The sequence below is a fragment of the Narcine bancroftii genome (assembly GCF_036971445.1).
Source record: "Narcine bancroftii isolate sNarBan1 chromosome 5 unlocalized genomic scaffold, sNarBan1.hap1 SUPER_5_unloc_2, whole genome shotgun sequence".
In the NCBI taxonomy this organism is placed as follows: Eukaryota; Metazoa; Chordata; class Chondrichthyes; order Torpediniformes; family Narcinidae; genus Narcine; species Narcine bancroftii.
Genome location: NW_027211802.1, coordinates 33664 through 52234, shown reverse-complemented (window position 1 = coordinate 52234; position 18571 = coordinate 33664). Strand labels below are relative to the sequence as shown.

The following is an 18571-nucleotide window of genomic DNA, read 5'->3' as shown; positions in this document are numbered from 1 at the left end:
GCAACATTAACATACAGGTGTTGAACTCAATCTCCAACTTTTGAAGGCCAGCATAACATGAGTTGCCTTAACGACTCTGTCGATATGCACGGCCACCTCGAGAGACCCTAATCTTCCACACTGTTAATCCTGCTAGTAACCACACTCTCCGCCTTCGTTCGACCTTCCAAAGTGCATCACTTCACGGTTTTCTAGATTGAACTCCGTTGGCCACTTCTCAGCCCATCCTTGCATCCCGTCTTACTACTGCACTATTCACGCCACCACTTCCCTCAATGCCATCTGCAAACTTACTGACCCACCCCCTCCACCTCTTCATTATAAAAATCACAAAGAGCAGGGGTCCCTGAGGAACTCCATTCGTCACTATCCTCCAGGCAGCATGTGCTAAAACCTGTGTGCTGTAGGCAAGCCAATTTTGAATCCACGCAGCCAGGTTTCCATGGATCCCATGCCTCATGACTTGCTGGTGAAGTCTACCATGGGGATTCTTTTCAAAGGCTGATGTGGCTGACAGTTGGGAGCTAAATATTCCAAGATACACATCCTATGAAAAAGACAGGCAGGTGAGCAGAAGGGATGGGGGTGGGGCTCAGTTGGTGTGTGTAAAAAAAAAAAAAAAAAAAAAAAAAAAAAAAATCAAATCCTTAGCATGAAGGGGCGTGGTATCAGAGGATTTAAAATCCTTTGCAAGGGTAAAAAAAAACTCTGATGGGAGTTACGAACAGGCCTCCAAGGTCGGCCAGGATGTAGGGAGCAGCGGGAGTTTGAGAAGACATGTTAAAAAAGGCAATGTAACAGTGGAAGTTTCTTCAGCCAGAGGGTGGTGAATTTTTAAAAAAAAATTTAGACATGCAGTACGGTAACAGGCCATTTTGACCCATGAACCCGGGCCGCCCAATTTACACTCAATTGACCTACACCCCTGGTACTTTTCAGACAGTGCGAGGAAACCAGAACCCCCAGGGAAACTCCACGCAGACTCGGGGAGAAGGTACAAACTCCTTACAGACAGCGCGAGATTCGAACCTGGGTCCCGATCGCTGTTGCTGTGAAGGCTTTGTCAACTGTGCTGCCCCATTCTGAATTGAATCTTGGCCCCAGCCAAGTCATTGGGTGGATTTAAAGCACAGGTTGATAGCTTCTTCATTCGCAAGAGCGTCGAAGGTAATGGGGAGAGAGAGGTGAAGGGTTGAAGGGAAAAATAAATCAGCCACGATTTGAATGGCAGAGCAGACTCGATGGGCTGAATGGTCTAATTCTGCACACGTCTTATGGTATTGAATGCCACCATGTTAAGACAGGATACAAGGGATTGTTAGGGAGTTGGCCATGTTCCTTGCATCCTTGTCATCTGGATGAGTTGAGGTGGGAGAGTTGAGAAGAGGGCACATCTTCAGGATTGAAGGGAGTAGCTTGGAGCAGAAATGCAGAGGAATTTCTTCAGCCAGAGGGTGGTAAATCTGTGGAATTTGAGGCAGAGATTAATTGGTTCGTGATCTCCCATCAGCCCCTGTGAGACAGACTCAATGGACTGAACAGCCTATTTCTGCTCCTCTGTGATGATATGGTGATATATTTATCTGCACTGTTGTATGAACGATTTGAATACTGGATACCTCCTACAATTTTACCTCTCGTAAATTTACACCAGTTCATGCCAGAGTATTATGAGGAAACCGAGAGGAGAAAAGGATGCTAGACATTTTTTACTTTTCCATTAATTATACTATTGCCTTTAGGATTAGCAAACTTTGTATGGTCTGATTTTTGTCCATTGCAAATAGGTTTTTAATTTGTATTTGCTACTTATAATCTTACAATTTTAAAGCTAGAAATTCAAAAATAATTGACTTATTTCTTCGCAGTTTACCTGGTGCCTTGATGCTTGTATAAGAGAGAGATTTGTCGATGCAAAGAGAGCTCGAGAATTACAAGGATTTTTAGATGGAGTTAAAAAGGGGCAGGAACAGGTTTTGGGGTGAGTAAGCTTTCATTAAATAATCACTCTTTACATAGAATCACAGAAAATTTGTCGCACGATGACAGTAGAATTCAGACGACGGTAACTTGGTCCAGTAAAGTTAGCCTTCTCACAGTTTACAACATTTTGGTAATTGTTCTTGTCACTAAGAACAGGGGCGGCACGGGTTGGTGTAGTGGTTGGTGCCACGCCTTTACAGCACCAGCTGGATCCAGGGTTCGAATCTCGCGCTGTCTGTAAGGAGTTTGTACGTTCTCCCCGTGTCTGCATGGGTTTTCCCCGGGGGCTTCAGCTTCCTCCCACTGGTCAAGATGTGCCGGGGTCATTAATTGGCGATAAATTGGGTGGCACAGTTTCGAGGGCGGAAATGGCCTGTTACCGTGGCAACCTGCGTAAACCTACAGAGGTGCAGAAACATTACTGTGGAACTCGTTACCAGAGGCGGCCGTGGAAGTGAGGTTGTTGGGTGTATTTAAGGCAGAGATTGACAGGTATTCGACGAGTCAGGGCTTCAAGGGGGAAGGCCGGGGAGTGGGACTGAGTGGGAGGATGGACCAGCGTATTATTAGAATGGAGGGGCAGACTCGAGGGGCCTACTTCTGTTCCTTTGCCCTTGTGATCCTTGTGAATCGAACCCTTCCCTCTCTCACAATCCATCACCCTCCATTTTCCTTCCATCCACGTGCCTATTTCGTAGCTTCAACCACTGCCCTTACCATGCTCTCCTTATGCCTGTCACACTATAAAAATTGGGAAGAGAAAAAGCTCCCTTAAACTCTTCTCTGCTCACTTGTAACAAATGTGGTTTGCTATTGACCAATGCCGCCATGGGAAAAGGTGGTGGTTGTCCACTCTATCTCTGCCCCGCCTAATCTTGTCTGTCTCTGTTCAGTTGCCTCCCATCCTCTGTCGCTCCATATAGAAAAGCTCAAGTTCGCTCAACATTTCTTCACAATATAATTTCTCTAATTTTCCCAGCATCTTGTAAATCTGCTCTCTAAGTTTTCCACATCCTTCCTATGATGAGGTGACCAGAACTGAACACAATTCTCTACATGTGTGATCTAGCATTTTGTAGAGCTGTCACATTGCCTCACAGTTCTTGAACTCAATTCCATAAATCACAGGATCAGAAATAGGCTATTCAGCCCATGGAGTCTGCCCCGCCATTCAATCATGAGTTGATCCATTTCCCCACTGCCCGGCCTTTTCCCCATAACCTATGATTCATTGGCTAATCACCAACTCGGTCTTCAATATACCCAATGACCCGGCCTTCACAACTGCCTGTAACGAATTCTACCGTTTCACCACCCTCTGGCTGAAGAAATTCCTCTGCATCTCTTCCAAGCAAAAGTCAACTCACTCCCGACTACTGTAGGTCAGCACCTTGTTTCTTTGTATCTACCCGATCAACTTGGAGGGATTTATGGAATTACACTCCGAGATCGCTCTGTTCCTCCACACTGCTGCATCCTGTCTATTTCCTATGAAAACTTAATACTATCTATGACACAACCTACCTCCGTGTTACCGGCAAACTTACCCACCCACCCCTGCACTTCTTTGTCCAAGTCTCAGAAAGAGCAGGGGTCCCAGAACAGATCCCTGCAGAACATCACTCGTCACCGACCCCCAAGGCAGTATCCGGTTTGTCTACCACCACCCACTGCCGGCTGCGAGCCAGCCAATTCTGAATCCACACAGCAAAGTTTGCTTGGCTTTCTAGGTGATCCTACCATGGGGAGGGACCCTTTTCAAAAGCATAATTAAAACCCACGCCTTTATCGTTCTGTTTTTTCACCTCCTGAGAAGACTCAACTCGGTTGGTGAGGCACAGCCTGCCCCTCAAAAATCTTGCTGACTCTACTTAGCCATGGGATGTTCTCTAACTGCTTGTACCTTCTACAGTAGTTTGCCTACTACTGCTGCCAGATTCTGGGGTTTATTATTCGCAGGATTCTCCCTATTAACCTTCTTGAACACAGGGACTACATTTGCCAATCTCCAATCCTGCAGAACCACTTCTGTGGCCAGGGAGGATGCAAGGAACATGGCCAACTCCCTAACAATCTCTTCGCTTGTATCCTGTCTTAACTTGGGAGATATCCTGTCCGGCTCTTGGGACGTCCATCCTGATGCTTTTCAGAAGCTCCAACACCTACTACTTTCTTAACCTTGACATGCTCCAACACATTTGCCTGCTCTACGATGACCTCATGTTCTCCCTCGTGAGCACTGAGGCAAAGTATCTCCTATTTCCTCCTCCAGGCACATAAAGGACACTGTTTGACCTGCTGAGTTTTTCCAGCATTGTGTTTCTACTTCAAGTTTATTATCATTATAAAACAGCGTTCTTCAATCCTTGGTGCAAAACATGCAGACGCACAACCAGAGGTAACACACCTTAGAGATAAGCAACACATATGCAGGGCAAATATTCATCAATACAAATAAATCAGTATTGTTTTGTAAATATGAGAGTTTTGGAGGGTTAGTGTGAGCAGTTCCTTTGGTCGTTCAGCATTCTCACTGGCCGTGGGAAGAAGCTGTTCCCCGGCCTAGTGGTGCTGGCTCTGAGACTCCTCTATCTCTTCCCCGACGGGAGCAGCTGAAAGATGCCGTGTGCAGGGTTGAAGGGGTCCTCAGTGATTTTGCGTGCCCCCTTCAGACAATGATCCCGGTAGATCATGTCGATGATGGAGAGAGAGACTCCAGTGATCCTCTCAGCTACTATTATAGTCCTGTGGATTGACCTCCTTTCTATTTCTCTGCAGCAACTGTACCACACTGTGATGCAGCCGGCCAGGTCGCTCTCGATAGAGCTCCTGCAGAAGGTTTACATAATGGTGGCCAGTAGTCTTCCAGTCTTCTCAGAAGTGCTGAGGCACCTTGCTGAAAGTGACGAGATGTTGAGTGTCCATGATAGGTCACTAGTTCAGTGAACTCCAAGGAACTTGGTTCTCTCCACTCTCTCCACTACAGAGGTGTTGATGTGTAGTGGAGGGTGGTCGTTCCTGGTCCACCTGAAGCCCACGATCACCTCCTTCGTCCTGTCCACGTTGAGGCTCAGGTTGTTACTCTCGCGCCACATCACGAGATTCTCCGCCTCCTCTCTGTAGAGTGACTCATCGTTGTTGCTGATGAGGTCGACGACTGTCGTGTCATCTGCAAACTGGACAACCCTGTTGGAGCAGGATGTAGTCGTGGGTCGGTCGCGTGAACAGGGCTGAGCACGCAGCCCTGAGGTGCGCCAGTACTCGGCAAGATGGAGCTCTGCTGCTGACCCGAACCAGACTGGATACAGTTACAGATTACGAAGAGATCCCAATAATCCTCAAATCTAAACTATGCTAAATTGAACTGAATTATAATTACTGCCACAAAAATGCTCTGCTGATCCACCTTCCACCTGCCCAATGTCCTTCCTACAAATTATAAACAACATGGGCATGGTCCTCTCAATCTCCTACTGGGCTTTCTGCATGCAGGCTACAAAAACAACCAGAATTCTCGGCCCCCTAACATTTTACAGTGTGTTTCCAATCAGCATGAGTGCAATTGAAATCTCCTACTATTTTTGCCCGAGTTTGCTCTTTACCTCAGAATGTCTACGGTCAGGGAGGAGAGGATGTGACTGCAAGTGAGGACATGAGGAGAATCCAAGAGGTTGTGCTGGAGGCTTTGTTCAACATGAGAGATTCTCGCTCCCTGTGCAGACAAGAGTTGGGGCTGTAGGATCCAGGTGCCATTCAAGAGAGAGGAGATGGAGTGGAAATTGGGGATGGTAAAGTCGGTGGCAGAGATATTGGAACATCGAACATTACAGCACAGTACAGGCCCTTCGATCCTCGATGTTATGCCAGCCTTTATATTCTTACAAAAATAACCGAAACCCTTCCTACCTCATTACCCTCTATTTTGCTTTCAACTGTTCCTGTCCAAGAATCTCTTAAATGCCCCTCATGTTTCAGCCTCCACCAACCCCCAGCAATGCATTGCAGGCCCCCACAAATCTCTGTAAAAAAAAACAAACAACTTACCCCTGATATCTTCCCTAAATTTCCCTCCCTTCACTTTGTGCAGATGTCTCTTGGTGTTTGCTATTCCCGTGCTGGGAAACAAGCATTGGCCTCTCTGAATCCTATAGACCTCTATTAAGTCTCCTCTCATCCTTGGCTCCAGAGATAAAAGCCCCAGCTCTGCTAACCTTGTTGCCCGACAAAACTTGTTGCCCAATCCAGGCAACATCCTGGTAAATCTCCTCTGCACCCTCTGCACCCTCTCCACAGCTTCCACATCCTTCCTATAATGAGGTGACCAGAACTGAATATAATAATCCAAGTGTGGCCTCACCAGAGATTTCTGGAGCTGCAACATGATCTCTCAACTCTTGAACTCAATCTCCTGACTTATGAAGCCCAGCGTCCCATCGGCCCTCTCCACCATACTATTAACCTATGCAGCGACCTTGAGAGGTCCCTTTGTTCTTCCAACTGTTAAGCATCCAACCATTAACCCTGTCCTTAGCCTTCTGGTTTGACCTTCCTAAATGCATCACCTCAACATCTGCAACTTTTCCGCCCAACTCTGCGCCCTGTCTATATCCTTTTGTAACCTACGACAACCCTCAACATTATCCACAACTCCTCCAACATTCGTATCAACCGCAAACTTACTGATCCATCCTTCCACTTCTTTATCTCAGTCATGTATAAAAGTCACAAGGGCAGATCCACTAGTCACTGACCTCCAGGCAGAATACTTCCCGTCCACCACTACTGTCTGCTTTTTGCAGGCAAGCCAATTCTGAATCTACACATACCTCATGACTTTCTGATCGAGTCTCTCATGTCAAATACCTCACTAAAAATCTAAATACACCACATCTACCGCCCTATCAATTTCTTTTGTAACTCTTAAAGAACTCACTTCGGCTCATGATGCACGACCTTCCCTTCACAAAGCCATGCTGACTATCCTTGAGTAGACTGGACTTCTCCAAATGCTCATAGATCTTGTCCTTTAGAATCCTCTCACTGATGTATAGCTAGCTGTCCTATAATTTCTAGGATTCTTCCTAGTACCTTTTTTAAACAAGTGAACCACATTTACCATTCTCCAACCCTCCGAATCCACCCCTGAGGCCAAGGAGGACGCAAAAATCATAGCAAATCCCCAGCTATCTCTTCCCACAGCAATCTGGGCTATATTTCATCTGGCCCCAGGGACTTATCAATCTTAATGTTTTTAAGAAGATCTAGCATATCCTCTTTCCTAATCTCAACATGGCTCAGCACACAATTCTGTTCTATTCTGACCTCACCTTGAGCAAGGTCCTTTTCTCTTGTGAATACTAAAGCAAAATATTCATTTAGAACCTCCTCTGCCTCCTTTATTCTTAAGCTTCACCTTCCCTCTCTTCATCCTTCTGTTCTTCATATCTGCATATAACACCTTGGGATTCTCCTTAATCCTACTTGCCAAGGCTTTCTCATGCACCCTTTATTTATCGTTCATAACATGGTCGCACGGTAAAGATGAGATAGTGTTTCTCCAGGACCTCAGAGCATATTTGTATAGATGCAAGTTAGGAAAGCAGTTAACACATTAAAATTCTAAGATATTAAGATGTATACACTGAGGGTCCAAGGTGCACTATCCACATCTGTACTGGGAGTTCAGGAGCCTGATGGCTTGGCGGAAAAAGCTGTTTCCCATTCTGGACGCAAGGACCTAAGTGCTACAGTACCTCCTGTCAGGTGGCAGAAGGGAGATTACATGCGGGATGTGTGGAGTCTTTCACAATGTTTATTGCTTTCCTTCTACATCGCGTCTAGTAGATGTCCTCCATGCTAGGAAGAGGTTCTGCAATGGTCTTTTCTGCTGTCCTCTGCAGGGTCTTGCGGTCCGATGTGGTGCCGCTTCCAAACCAGGCGGTGATACAGTTGCATAGAGGACACTCAATACATCCTCTGTAGAATGTAGTGAGGCTGGAGGGTGGGAGATGGACTTTCCTCAGCCTTTGCAAGAAGTAGAGGCACTGCTTTTGCTTCAAAAACTGAGTCGCAAGAGTTTAGATTAAGGATGAGGTGGGATCTACCAAAACCTGCCGATTATTGAAAGGGTTAAATAGAGTGGGCATGGAAAGATATTTCCAGTAATGGGAGAGTTACTCTAGAACCAGAGGGCATAGCCTCAGAATAAAGATCTCCCTTTAGGACAGAGATGAGATGAGAAATTTCCTCAGTGAATTCGTTGTCACAGATGGGTCATTTATTGGGTGTCAAAGGCAGGAAAAATAGGATTGAAAGGAAGAATACATCAGCTGTGATTCATATAGCAGACCAGACTCGATGGGCTGAATGGCCTAATCTTGCTCTTCTGGCCTTGAGGTTTGAGCAGTTGGCTCGTTACATTCTTTGATCATCCTCGGTAGCTTTATTTAATGAGCCTGTAATAACACATCTCCATTTCCTTCTCGTCTCTGTGTTTAAGCAATGTGGCCTCCTGCTCCTTTTGTTTTTTATTAAATGTGCAAATCTCGTTTTATTTGAAATGTCTCGTTACACTGCATCTTTTTCAGTGACCTCTCAATGATTCTTTGCGACCCCTTTGCAATAAATACTTTGACTCTGAGTACGGTGAAGAACCTGCAAGAGCTGGTCAGCCAGGATGCGTTACCCAGAGTGAGTACTGTTGCCCTTAGCGATGTTTCACGTGGACGTTCGTAACTTTAGCGCAGATTTCAAGCCAGAGTTTCCTGAGTAGACTTTATAGAGCATTTACTTGTGGCAAGTTTTGACTTTTTAAATGTTACAAAACCCCCATAGATTGGCTTACTGCCTGATTTTAAAAAAAAATTTATACATTTAAATTTAGACATACAGCACGGTAACAGGCCCTTTTGGCCCACGAGTCCGTCCCACCCAATTGAACTACAACCCCTGGTACGTTTTGGAGGGTGGGAGGAAACCAGACCCCCCCCTCCAGAGACAGCCTACGTAGACATGGGGAGAACTCCCCACAGACAGCGTCGGATTCACTGGCCACTGGTGCTGTAACAGCATTGCACTAATCACTGGTCAATGGTCACTGGTGCTGTAACAGCGTTGCACTAATCACTGGTCAATGGTCACTGGTGCTGTAACAGCATTGCACTAATCACTGGTCAATGGTCACTGGTGCTGTAACAGCGTTGCACTAATCACTGGTCAATGGTCACTGGTGCTGTAACAGCGTTGCACTAATCACTGGTCAATGGTCACTGGTGCTGTAACAGCGTTGCACTAATCACTGGTCAATGGTCACTGGTGCTGTAACAGCGTTGCACTAATCATGCCGCCCGAATAACTGGTCATTAAATAATTCGAGTGTCATGGAGTTTTGGGGCACAGAAGCAGGACTTTCAGCCCGTGGCGGCCTTGCCAGCCAAGCTAGTCCCATTGACCTGCGTTCGGTCCAAGGACGGCGTGGTTTGCGCAACACTATTACAGCGCCAGCGACCCAGGTTCGAGTCGTGGACTGAATGTACATTTTCCCCATGTCCGTGATGGTTCTTCTGGGTGCTCCGACTTCCTCCCACATTCTAAAGATGGAGGGATTACTAGTTTAATCAGTCATGTAAGTATATTTGGCTGGCACAGGCTCGTGAGCCAGAAGGGCCTGTTACCCTGCCGCATCTCTCATATTCATCTAAACCATTCCTATTCCAGGTACCTGTCCAAATATCCTTTAAAGGCTGCAATTATCCATATCTCTACACTTCTTCAGGCAGCGTGTTCCACATACCCACTGTCCTGTGTCTAGATAAAGGTGCCCCTCGGGTCGCTTTTGAATAGTTTCCCTCTCACTTTTCCCCGGCCCTGTCCTGAATGACCCTTAACCTAGAAAAAAGACCTTACCTGCCTTATTATTTATGCCCCTTATGATTTTTATTAACCTCTGTCAGGGCTTCTCGCATTCCAGGGACAAAAGTCCCAGCCAAAATATGTCCCCCTTAGAAATTCAAGCCTGCCAATCCCAGTAGATCCTTGAGTCTTTTCTGCACCCTTTCCAACCGAGCGATATTGTTTCTATCATTGTGTGACCAGAACTGAACACATTACTCGAGGTTTTGCTAATATTTTGTGCAGGGTAACACAACATCCCCTGCTCCAGCTTAAATCTAGGTATAAATTTTGTTTGAGTGCCCGCCTGCATTTTGTTCATCCCTTGATGAAGGGCTCAAGCTCAAAGCTTTGCTATATAAAGGACACGGTTTGACCTGCTGAGTTACTCCAGCATTGTGTATTTACTCCAACCATGGTGTCTGCAGACTCATGATTTACTCAGTTCGATATCTTACCCCGGATCAATCTCCCACGGAGACTTGTCTTACTAAAGTCCATAGGGACATGTCTGCTGCCTGCCTGTTAACATTCAGACAAATTCCTGAAAACAATTTCCCGTGCAGGCTGATCAGTCAGTGCCTTTCCAAATGTATGCAGATCCAGTCTCTCCGAAGTTCGCCTGGTAACTGACCCCCTGCTAAAGTTCAGCTTCCTGGCTTGTCCTTGCGGCCTTTTTGAAATCGAGGTACAATATTACCCACCCTCACATTCCAGCAGGATGCCAGGTTGATCTATCTTAATGCATTTTTGTTACTGCATCAAGACGGATGGCACAGTTGGCGTAGCGGTTAGCACCAGTGATCGGGGCCAGGGTTCGAATCCCATGCTGTCTGTAAGGAGTTTGTACATTCACCCCGTGTCTGCGTGGATTTTCCTCAGGGCTCCGGTTTTCTCCCATCTTTCAAAGCATACCGGGGGTTGTAAGTAAATTGGGTGGCATAGACTCGTGGCCTGTTACCGCGCTGTATGTCTGTCTATCCATGTCCAGATAGAGACCTATCCCACACTTTGTATTCTGTCGTATTTTGCAATTTTTGGTGGAATTTTAACTGAAATACGAAAAAGGTTGTTAATTCTGGAATTTATTAGGACAGTCCAGACCTTCTCCTTTTGCTGCGCATGCTCTCACTGGGACAGGGTGCTTGGGACATGATCGACAGTCAAGTGTTCAAGGAACCCAAAATGGTAAGTCAGGAAAGCTGATCCATTAAAGATATTTATTGCCAATATTCTATGCAGTAAGAGTCATTAAAATTCGTTTCAAGGAGCTGAATCAATTAGAAACATTGTATGTTAAGGGGCTGCACAGTTAACTAAGTGGTTAGCACAACGGTGTTACAGCGCCAGCCACCTGGGTTGGAATCCAACACTGACTGTAATGAGTTTGTATGCTCTTCCTGTGTCTCCACAAGTTTCCTCTGGTTTTCTCTCGCCCTTCAAAATGTATCGGGGTCGTAGGTTAATGGAGTGTCCCATATATACTTGGGATAGTCTCATTTTTTTGGACCAATATTTCAGGTAAAATTTGGGGCGGGGTTTGACTTTTACACGGGTCATACTTTCGGGGGGACAAAATTCACACGTTCTGCATATATTCAAAAGTTCTGCATATAGTAATGTAATGGTCGAGTTTCGGGGACCAATTTTTGGGGTCAAATTTGAGGCGTTGGGACCTCGGATGGGTGGGACCGGGTGGTAAGTCTGTGTTCAGGGCGTCAGGAACTTGGATGGGAGGTGGTCTGGGCCAATAATAGTGTGTGGGGGGGGGGGGGGGGAAGAGGGGTTCAACTTTTAGCCAGGTCATATGGAAAACACGATTTTTGGACCTAAAAATGGTGGGTCAGTGATTACACGGGATCTACGATTACACGTGTATGTACTGAAATTGAGTGGTTTGGGCTCGTGGGCCGAAAGGGCCTGTTACTGTGCTGTTTGTTTAAATCCACTTTCTTTTACCTAGTTAAAACCCCTGGTGTCTGGCACCTGTGGGGATTGGTAGATGCCGGATAGGTGAATTTTCTGGTTGCATGATTGCCAAGCTAATGGAGTGGTGCACCAATTTTAAACTTCTGTATATTTTACCTTTATTTTCTGCAATTTTTTTGCCGGTTACTTGATTTATGGCTAACAGGTTTTACTGGATGTTACTTCATCTTTTGAAATGATGTGATGTTCTGGATTATCTTGTATATTTAAAATCTCCCATTGGACCCCGTAACATTTTAATGTTACAGCTCTGAGTGGTCTCCCTTGTACTTGGGCTCAGTGCATTGTTCCATTATATTTAAATATATGAATAAAATTTTCCCTTCAAAGTATTTTCACCCATTAAACCAAAATTGAAAATATGAGAAGATTTGTGTATTATGATTTATTTTGTTAATTCATTTGTGAAATGAAAAGCAAGCTATTATTAGTTAAAGTCATAAATACAGGTCTTGTTCAAATCTCATGCTGTTGAAATTGCAAATTTTGGGTCAAGTACATATTCACAAGGCTGAAACAGGGTTAGCGTAGCTGTTATAGCCAACGACCAGGGTCTGAATCAGCCGCTGTCTGCAAGAAGTTTCTACGTTCTCCCCTTGTCTGTGTGCATTTCCTCTGGGGGCTCTGGTTTCCTCCCACCATTCAAAGCATACTGGGGGTTGGGGACTAATTGGATGTAATTGGGTGAGGGGGCTCGTGGGCCAGAAGGGCCTGTCACCGTGCTGTATGTTTAAATTAAAATTTAATTTTTTTTTCTGGCTCGAGCATGGGACAGTGCAAATGTTCAGTCCACAGTCTGTATTGCCCATGATGTCAATCTTAACTCATTCCCAGTTTCAGGATTGTCTGTTGATTATTTTGCAAACATTATTTATCACTTGTCATTCTTCACACTCCTGTCTTCAATACAGCTCAAGACAAATTTATTGTCGTCTGATTGTACAAGTACAACCTGACGAAACAGCGTTCTCCGGTTCTCAGTGTAGAACATGCAGACACACAAACCAGACATGACACATATAGACAAACAATACATGTGCAGGACAAGCATTGTATCTATAAAAATAAATATTACTTTGTACAAATGAGAATCTCAGATGGAGGGTGTGACAAGATTGTGAAATATCTGTGTTTTCCCCGGATTTCCACGTTTTTAAAATCCAGGTCCCCTTTTTTAAAATCCACCTCTGTGTTTTTAAAATCCAGCTCCACGTTTTATCTGTGCCCTCCCAGCCTGCTCTGACTCCCTATGCTCGTTCCCTGCAGTGCCAGGATCTTGCTCTGCCATCTTTGGTTGCCAGGTTTCCTGCAGTATAGCAGTGGCGGCGCATTCCCATATGCTCCCCCTCGGTTGCCAAGTGTTTCTGACGTGTTGCAGTGCCATGCTGCTTATGCCAGCAGCGCTCTCCTGTGTTTTTACCCATATCTCGAAAAGCACGTGTGAAGAAACAATTGGGAAAGACTAATTGCTTTTAAAGTTAGTTGAAGAAAAACCCCGATGGACATCAGTTCAAAGATAAGGTCACGGATTGAGGATGGGTTGAGCATGGGCGCTGGCTGGGGATTGAGGACAGGTTAGGCATAGGCACTGGCTGGGGATTGAGGACAGGTTGGGCATGGGCGCTGCCTGGGGATTGGGGACAGGTTGAGCAGGGGCGCTGCCTGGGGATTGGGGACAGGTTGGATAAGGTCACCTTTCAGACCGCCAGTCTTCTCCTTTGATCAGGCAGTCTTCCAGAGTTTGCCAGCTTGCCCCTCTGGAACTGATTTCTGTGACTCCTCTCTCTGTTTCACTCCCTCCCTCTCTGAGAGTAAAAATCACCTGCCTGTAAAAATCACATGCTCTCCTGGGCCAGCTGTATCCTGCAATTTCATTGCTCCTTCTGCAAAAAGCACCCTGTAAAAGTCCTGCAAATATTCTGTGTTTTAAAATGCGTGTGTGCAATCTGCTCTAGCAATTCCTTCCAAACCACCTCAAAATACTCTGTCACAGTACATTTTCAAAAATTTTCCAATTGGGGGCACTGCCCCCCAAATACCCTGCAAAGAGCGCTTCCCCCACCCCCAACCCTGACCCCTGCTATACATCTCACGCAAGTTCTTGGCTCTTCCCTCTTTTTTTTTTTACCTCATTTACATGCCTGATGAGCGCAGTTCCTTTGGTCATTCAGCATTCTCGCTGCCTGTGGGAAGAAGCTCAGCCTGGTGGCGCAGCCTCTGATCCTCGACGGGAGCCGGACATGTGCTCTCTGTAGAACAGGCTCTTCAATTGTTTTCCAGTTTTACCCATGTGGCCTCATGTGGCATCTGCAGATGCTGTGGTGAGTGCGACCTTTCTTAGATCCCCTAAATCTTTCATCCTTTGCCCTAAATTCACATTTTTTTTTAACTTCTATTTGCATTAATCCTAATTTCACGTTCAGTCACTAAGTGTGAATCAACCTCATCTGCACAGCCTCCAAAGCCAGTAAATTTTCTCTCAAGTCAGGAGACCAGACTTGCTCACAATATTCCAAGGGTAGAACCTTGAACCTCTTTGCTTATAAATTCAAACCCTCCAGAAATGAAGGTCATTTGTCTTCTTGATTATCTGCTGGGGTTGCGATTCGCACAAGTGCTCCCGAGTCTCTCTGCACAATGGTGAACCACGATATTTCATCTATTTTTCCTTCCAAAGTTGACGATCTCGCATTTGCCAACATTGTACTCCATTTTTCAGATCTTCACCCACTCAAATGACCCCACCCATATCTCTCTGCAGACTTTTCACATCGCCTGCACAATGTACTTTTTCACTCCATTTAGCAAACTTGGATACTCTGCTCTCTGTCGCCTCTTCCAAATTGTGAGTGTATATTGTGAACGGACCCACCCTGCTAATTACCACTGATTGCCAATGAGAGAACCACCCATTTTATCCCAACTCTCTGCCTTCTCTTCGTTACCAATCCAATATCCATGCTCAGATCTTTTACTCAATGCATCCTTATCTACACAGCACCTTACTGAACACCCTCTAGAAATCCCTGTAGAATGAAGGATTCTGAGCAGAGGTTTAATTATGTTGCATGAAATGATGAGCTGCCTCTTGTGCATCTCGTTTAAACACAGCAGGCCCAGCCATTGGCACCACGGGCTTCAGCTCGGTTACGAGGAGCAGTTCTTGTTCCAAATCTACTCTTGGTACTCAACCCTAACCTTGTTCACTACCAGGCAACTGCATCGTACAGAACTTTATCGCTTTTGCCATTGTCTTCCACTCTGCTTTCAAATTCACTGATTATTCTTTTCAGGGATAGTGGAGAAAGTCGTGCCTCACAAGCCTAATTGTTTGAGGAGGTAAAAGAAATTGATGAAGGTAGGGCAGTAGATGGATCTTAGCGAGGCATTCGGCAAGGTCCCCATGAGAGGCTCATTCAGAAAGTCACGGGATCTGTGGGATCTTGGCTATGTATTCCCTATAGAAGGCAGAGAGTAGTAGTGGAGGGAAAACATTCTTCCTGGAGGAGATCAGTGACTAGTGGGGTTCCGCAGGCTCTTGGTGGCTTTTATAAATAATCGAGATGAAGAGGCGGAAGGATAGGTCAATAGATTTGTGGATGATACGAAGATCGGAGTTGTGGATTGTGTTGAAGGATGGCTAAGGTTAGAAGAGGATATAGATAGGATGCAGAGTTGGGCGGAAAAGTGGCAGATGGAGTTCAATCTGGAGAAGTGTGAGGCGATGCATTTTGGAAGGTCAAACCAGAAGGCTGAGTACAGGGTTAATGGTCGGGTACTTAACAGTGTGGAGGGGCAGAGGGACCCTCAAGGTTGGAAGCAGATATGATCGTAACATTCTATGTGGTCAATTGGATCAGCAAGTTTGCAGATGAGACTAAGATTGGAGGTGTTGCGGACAGCGAGGAAGGTTTTCAAAGCTTGCAGAGTGATCTAGACCAGCTGAAAAAAATGGACTGAGAAATGACATGGAATTTAATGCAGAGAAGTGTGAGGTGTTGCATTTTGAAAGGACGTACATGATAAACGGTCAGGCACTGAGGAGTGCGGTAGAACAGAGGGATCTGCATAATTCCCTGAAAGTGGCTGCACAGGTGGACGGGGTTGTGAAGAGAGCTTTTGTCATATTGGCCTTGTTGAGTACAGGAGTTGGGATGTTATGGTAAAGTTGTATAAGATATTGGTGAGGCCAAATTTGGAGTATTGTGTGCAGTTTTGGTCACCTAACTGCAAGTATCAATAAGATAGAAAGAGTGCAAAGAAAATTTACAAGGATGTTGCTCGGACTTCAGGGACTGAGTTACAGGGAAAGGTTAAACAGGTTAGGACTTTATTCCCTGGACTGTAGAAGAATGAGGGGAGATTTGATAGAGGTATTTAAAATGATGAGGGGCATAGGTAGAGTAAATGCAAGCAGGCTTTATCCTGTGAGTTACAAACCAGAGGACATGGGTCGAGGTGAACGGGTTAAGATTTAGGGGGTACATGAGTGGGAGTTTCTTCACACAGAGAGTGTGGAATGAGCTGCCAGCTGAAGTGGTGAATGTGGGCTCAGTTTTAACATTTAAGAAAAATTTGGACAGATACATGGATGGGAGAGGTATGGTTTGGGTGCAGGTCAGTGGAACTAGGCAGGATAATAGTTTAGCACAGACTTGAAGGGCCTGTTTCTGTCCTGTAATGGAACAAGAGGCTTTTATGTGGGCACATGAATATGTAGAAAGTAATTTACTTTGGCTTCGTGTTCGGCACAGACATCTTTGGGGTGAGCGGTCTGTTTCTGTATTGTCCTGTTCTACAGCTGGGGCCTGCCCTCCTCAGTATCAACAACACCAACAGGTTGTACTCATTGTATCTCTGACATACACACCCATATCGTTCATGTCTACAAGGAACAGAAAGGATTCCGACTGAGAGCACAGCCCGTTTTAGGAATTATGATTTCCGTTTAAATTATTTAAATTTGAAAGTTGGACAATGTTGATGACGCTCAAAACATACTTGAATACCTGACACAGTTCTGACACCATTTTCAGCGCACTTTAGGTCTTTACTGAACTGTTGTCCAGCTGCTTTTACACAGTGTCTGAGCATCTGCTCAGTTTTGCCCAGCAAAATCAAAGCTACCTCAGCTCTGATTTTACTGGCTGGAACCAATACGTTCATTTAGTTGTTCCTTCGTTGCATCATTAAAAAAAAAAAAATTCTATGTTGCAATAAAGTGTGGCATGGTTAATGTAGCGGTGAACCCAGGAATCTGGGTTCGAATCCCGTACTGTCCTACAGAGTTGGTACATTATCCCTGTGTCTGCGTGGGTTTCCACTGGATGCTCCGGTTTCCTCCCACCTTTCAAAAAAACATACAGGGTTTATGTGCCAGTTGGGTGCAATTGGGCTACATGGACTCTTGGGCCAGAAGGACCTGTTACCGTGCTGTATGTCTATATTGAAATTACAGAAAAATTCCCGTTATCCGGAATTCAAGCTACCAGCATTGTCAAGCAGCTGGCAAAAAAACTGCAGAAAATAAAAAGGTAAAAGCCCCCTAGTGGTTTATTCACCAATCCACAACATGCAAACTCAAGCAACCAGAAAATTCACTTATCTGGCATCTCCCAATCCCCATTAGTGCTGGATACCAGGGGTTTATTGTCATAATTTATATTTATGGCAGAGCTACAGGCTTAAGCAGCAGAAGCAGTTTTGGGTCCTCAGCAATCTGTATAAAAGCATTGTCTGTAAGTTTTTTATAATGGTTTCTGAACACATTTTACCTGTGGTCTTGATACAGGAGATTGAACTCATCACCAAATTCTTACCAAACCTCATGGCTTTTGTGGTGGATGATCACAGTTTCAATGTGGAGCAGAAGCTGCCAAGTGAGGAGAAAGCTGCCAACTTGTACCCCACAAGTCTTCCAGAGTTGTTTATCAAGTATGTCAATGTTACTGTGATCTGAAGAAAGAAACCACGATCATCGAGACCTCCCATCCGCCCCGGCCGATCTCCGACAACCCCACCACCGCCACTAATTCCCGGGGAGGCTTCCCTGGTTGGTGGAAGACTCACTGGCGAGTCGTCTGGCTCCTTTCTCCCCGGTCACCGGAGTTCCTGAGTCCTGACTCCGAATCCTCTATACACACACACACACACACACACACACACACACACACACACACACACACACACACACACACACACACACACACACACACACACACACACACTGGGGAGTCCAATGTGGATATTTAGTATTAGGCCGAGGGGAGGGTTCGGTGTCGGGAGTTTTGCTGTGCCGAGGTGGGAGGGAAGGGGATAGGAGAGAACGCCACTGAGCCTGAGGTCCTGGGGGGCAGGGGTCCTGCCCAGGAGGCTGCTCTCTTTGATTACATTCTTCTAACCCTTGCGAGTGGGAGACAGTGGCCTGCAGTTTGAGAGGGGCAGTTGGAGAGAAAACTCAATAGGAGAAGGTAAAGAAGTAATGGAAGGAGAGAGGGGAGGGAGTTACCTGAAGCAAGGACAATCATTGTTCTAATTTCACGTCGAGTGTCATGGTGTGTTGGCTTCATTAGTCAGGGGACTTAGTTCAAGAGTCAAGAGGTAATGTTGAAGCTCTACCAAACTCTGGTGAGACCACACTTGTAATATTGTGTTCTGATCTGGTCACCTCATTACAGGATGGATGTAGATGGAGATTTAACAGGATGTT

The 18571-nt window shown here is 45.6% G+C and overlaps 1 protein-coding gene across 2 annotated transcripts in view; it reads left to right on the top strand.

Annotated features, from left to right (window-relative positions):
• Positions 1-18571, top strand: part of nelfb (negative elongation factor complex member B) — a 55689-nt gene that overhangs the window by 17469 nt on the left and 19649 nt on the right. For both annotated transcript variants that reach the window (XM_069912247.1, XM_069912248.1), the window contains exons 6-9: positions 1869-1981; positions 8571-8673; positions 10966-11061; positions 17654-17796. In XM_069912247.1, coding sequence (XP_069768348.1) covers positions 1869-1981; positions 8571-8673; positions 10966-11061; positions 17654-17796 — 455 coding nt within the window. The remainder of the gene's footprint in view (positions 1-1868; positions 1982-8570; positions 8674-10965; positions 11062-17653; positions 17797-18571) is intronic.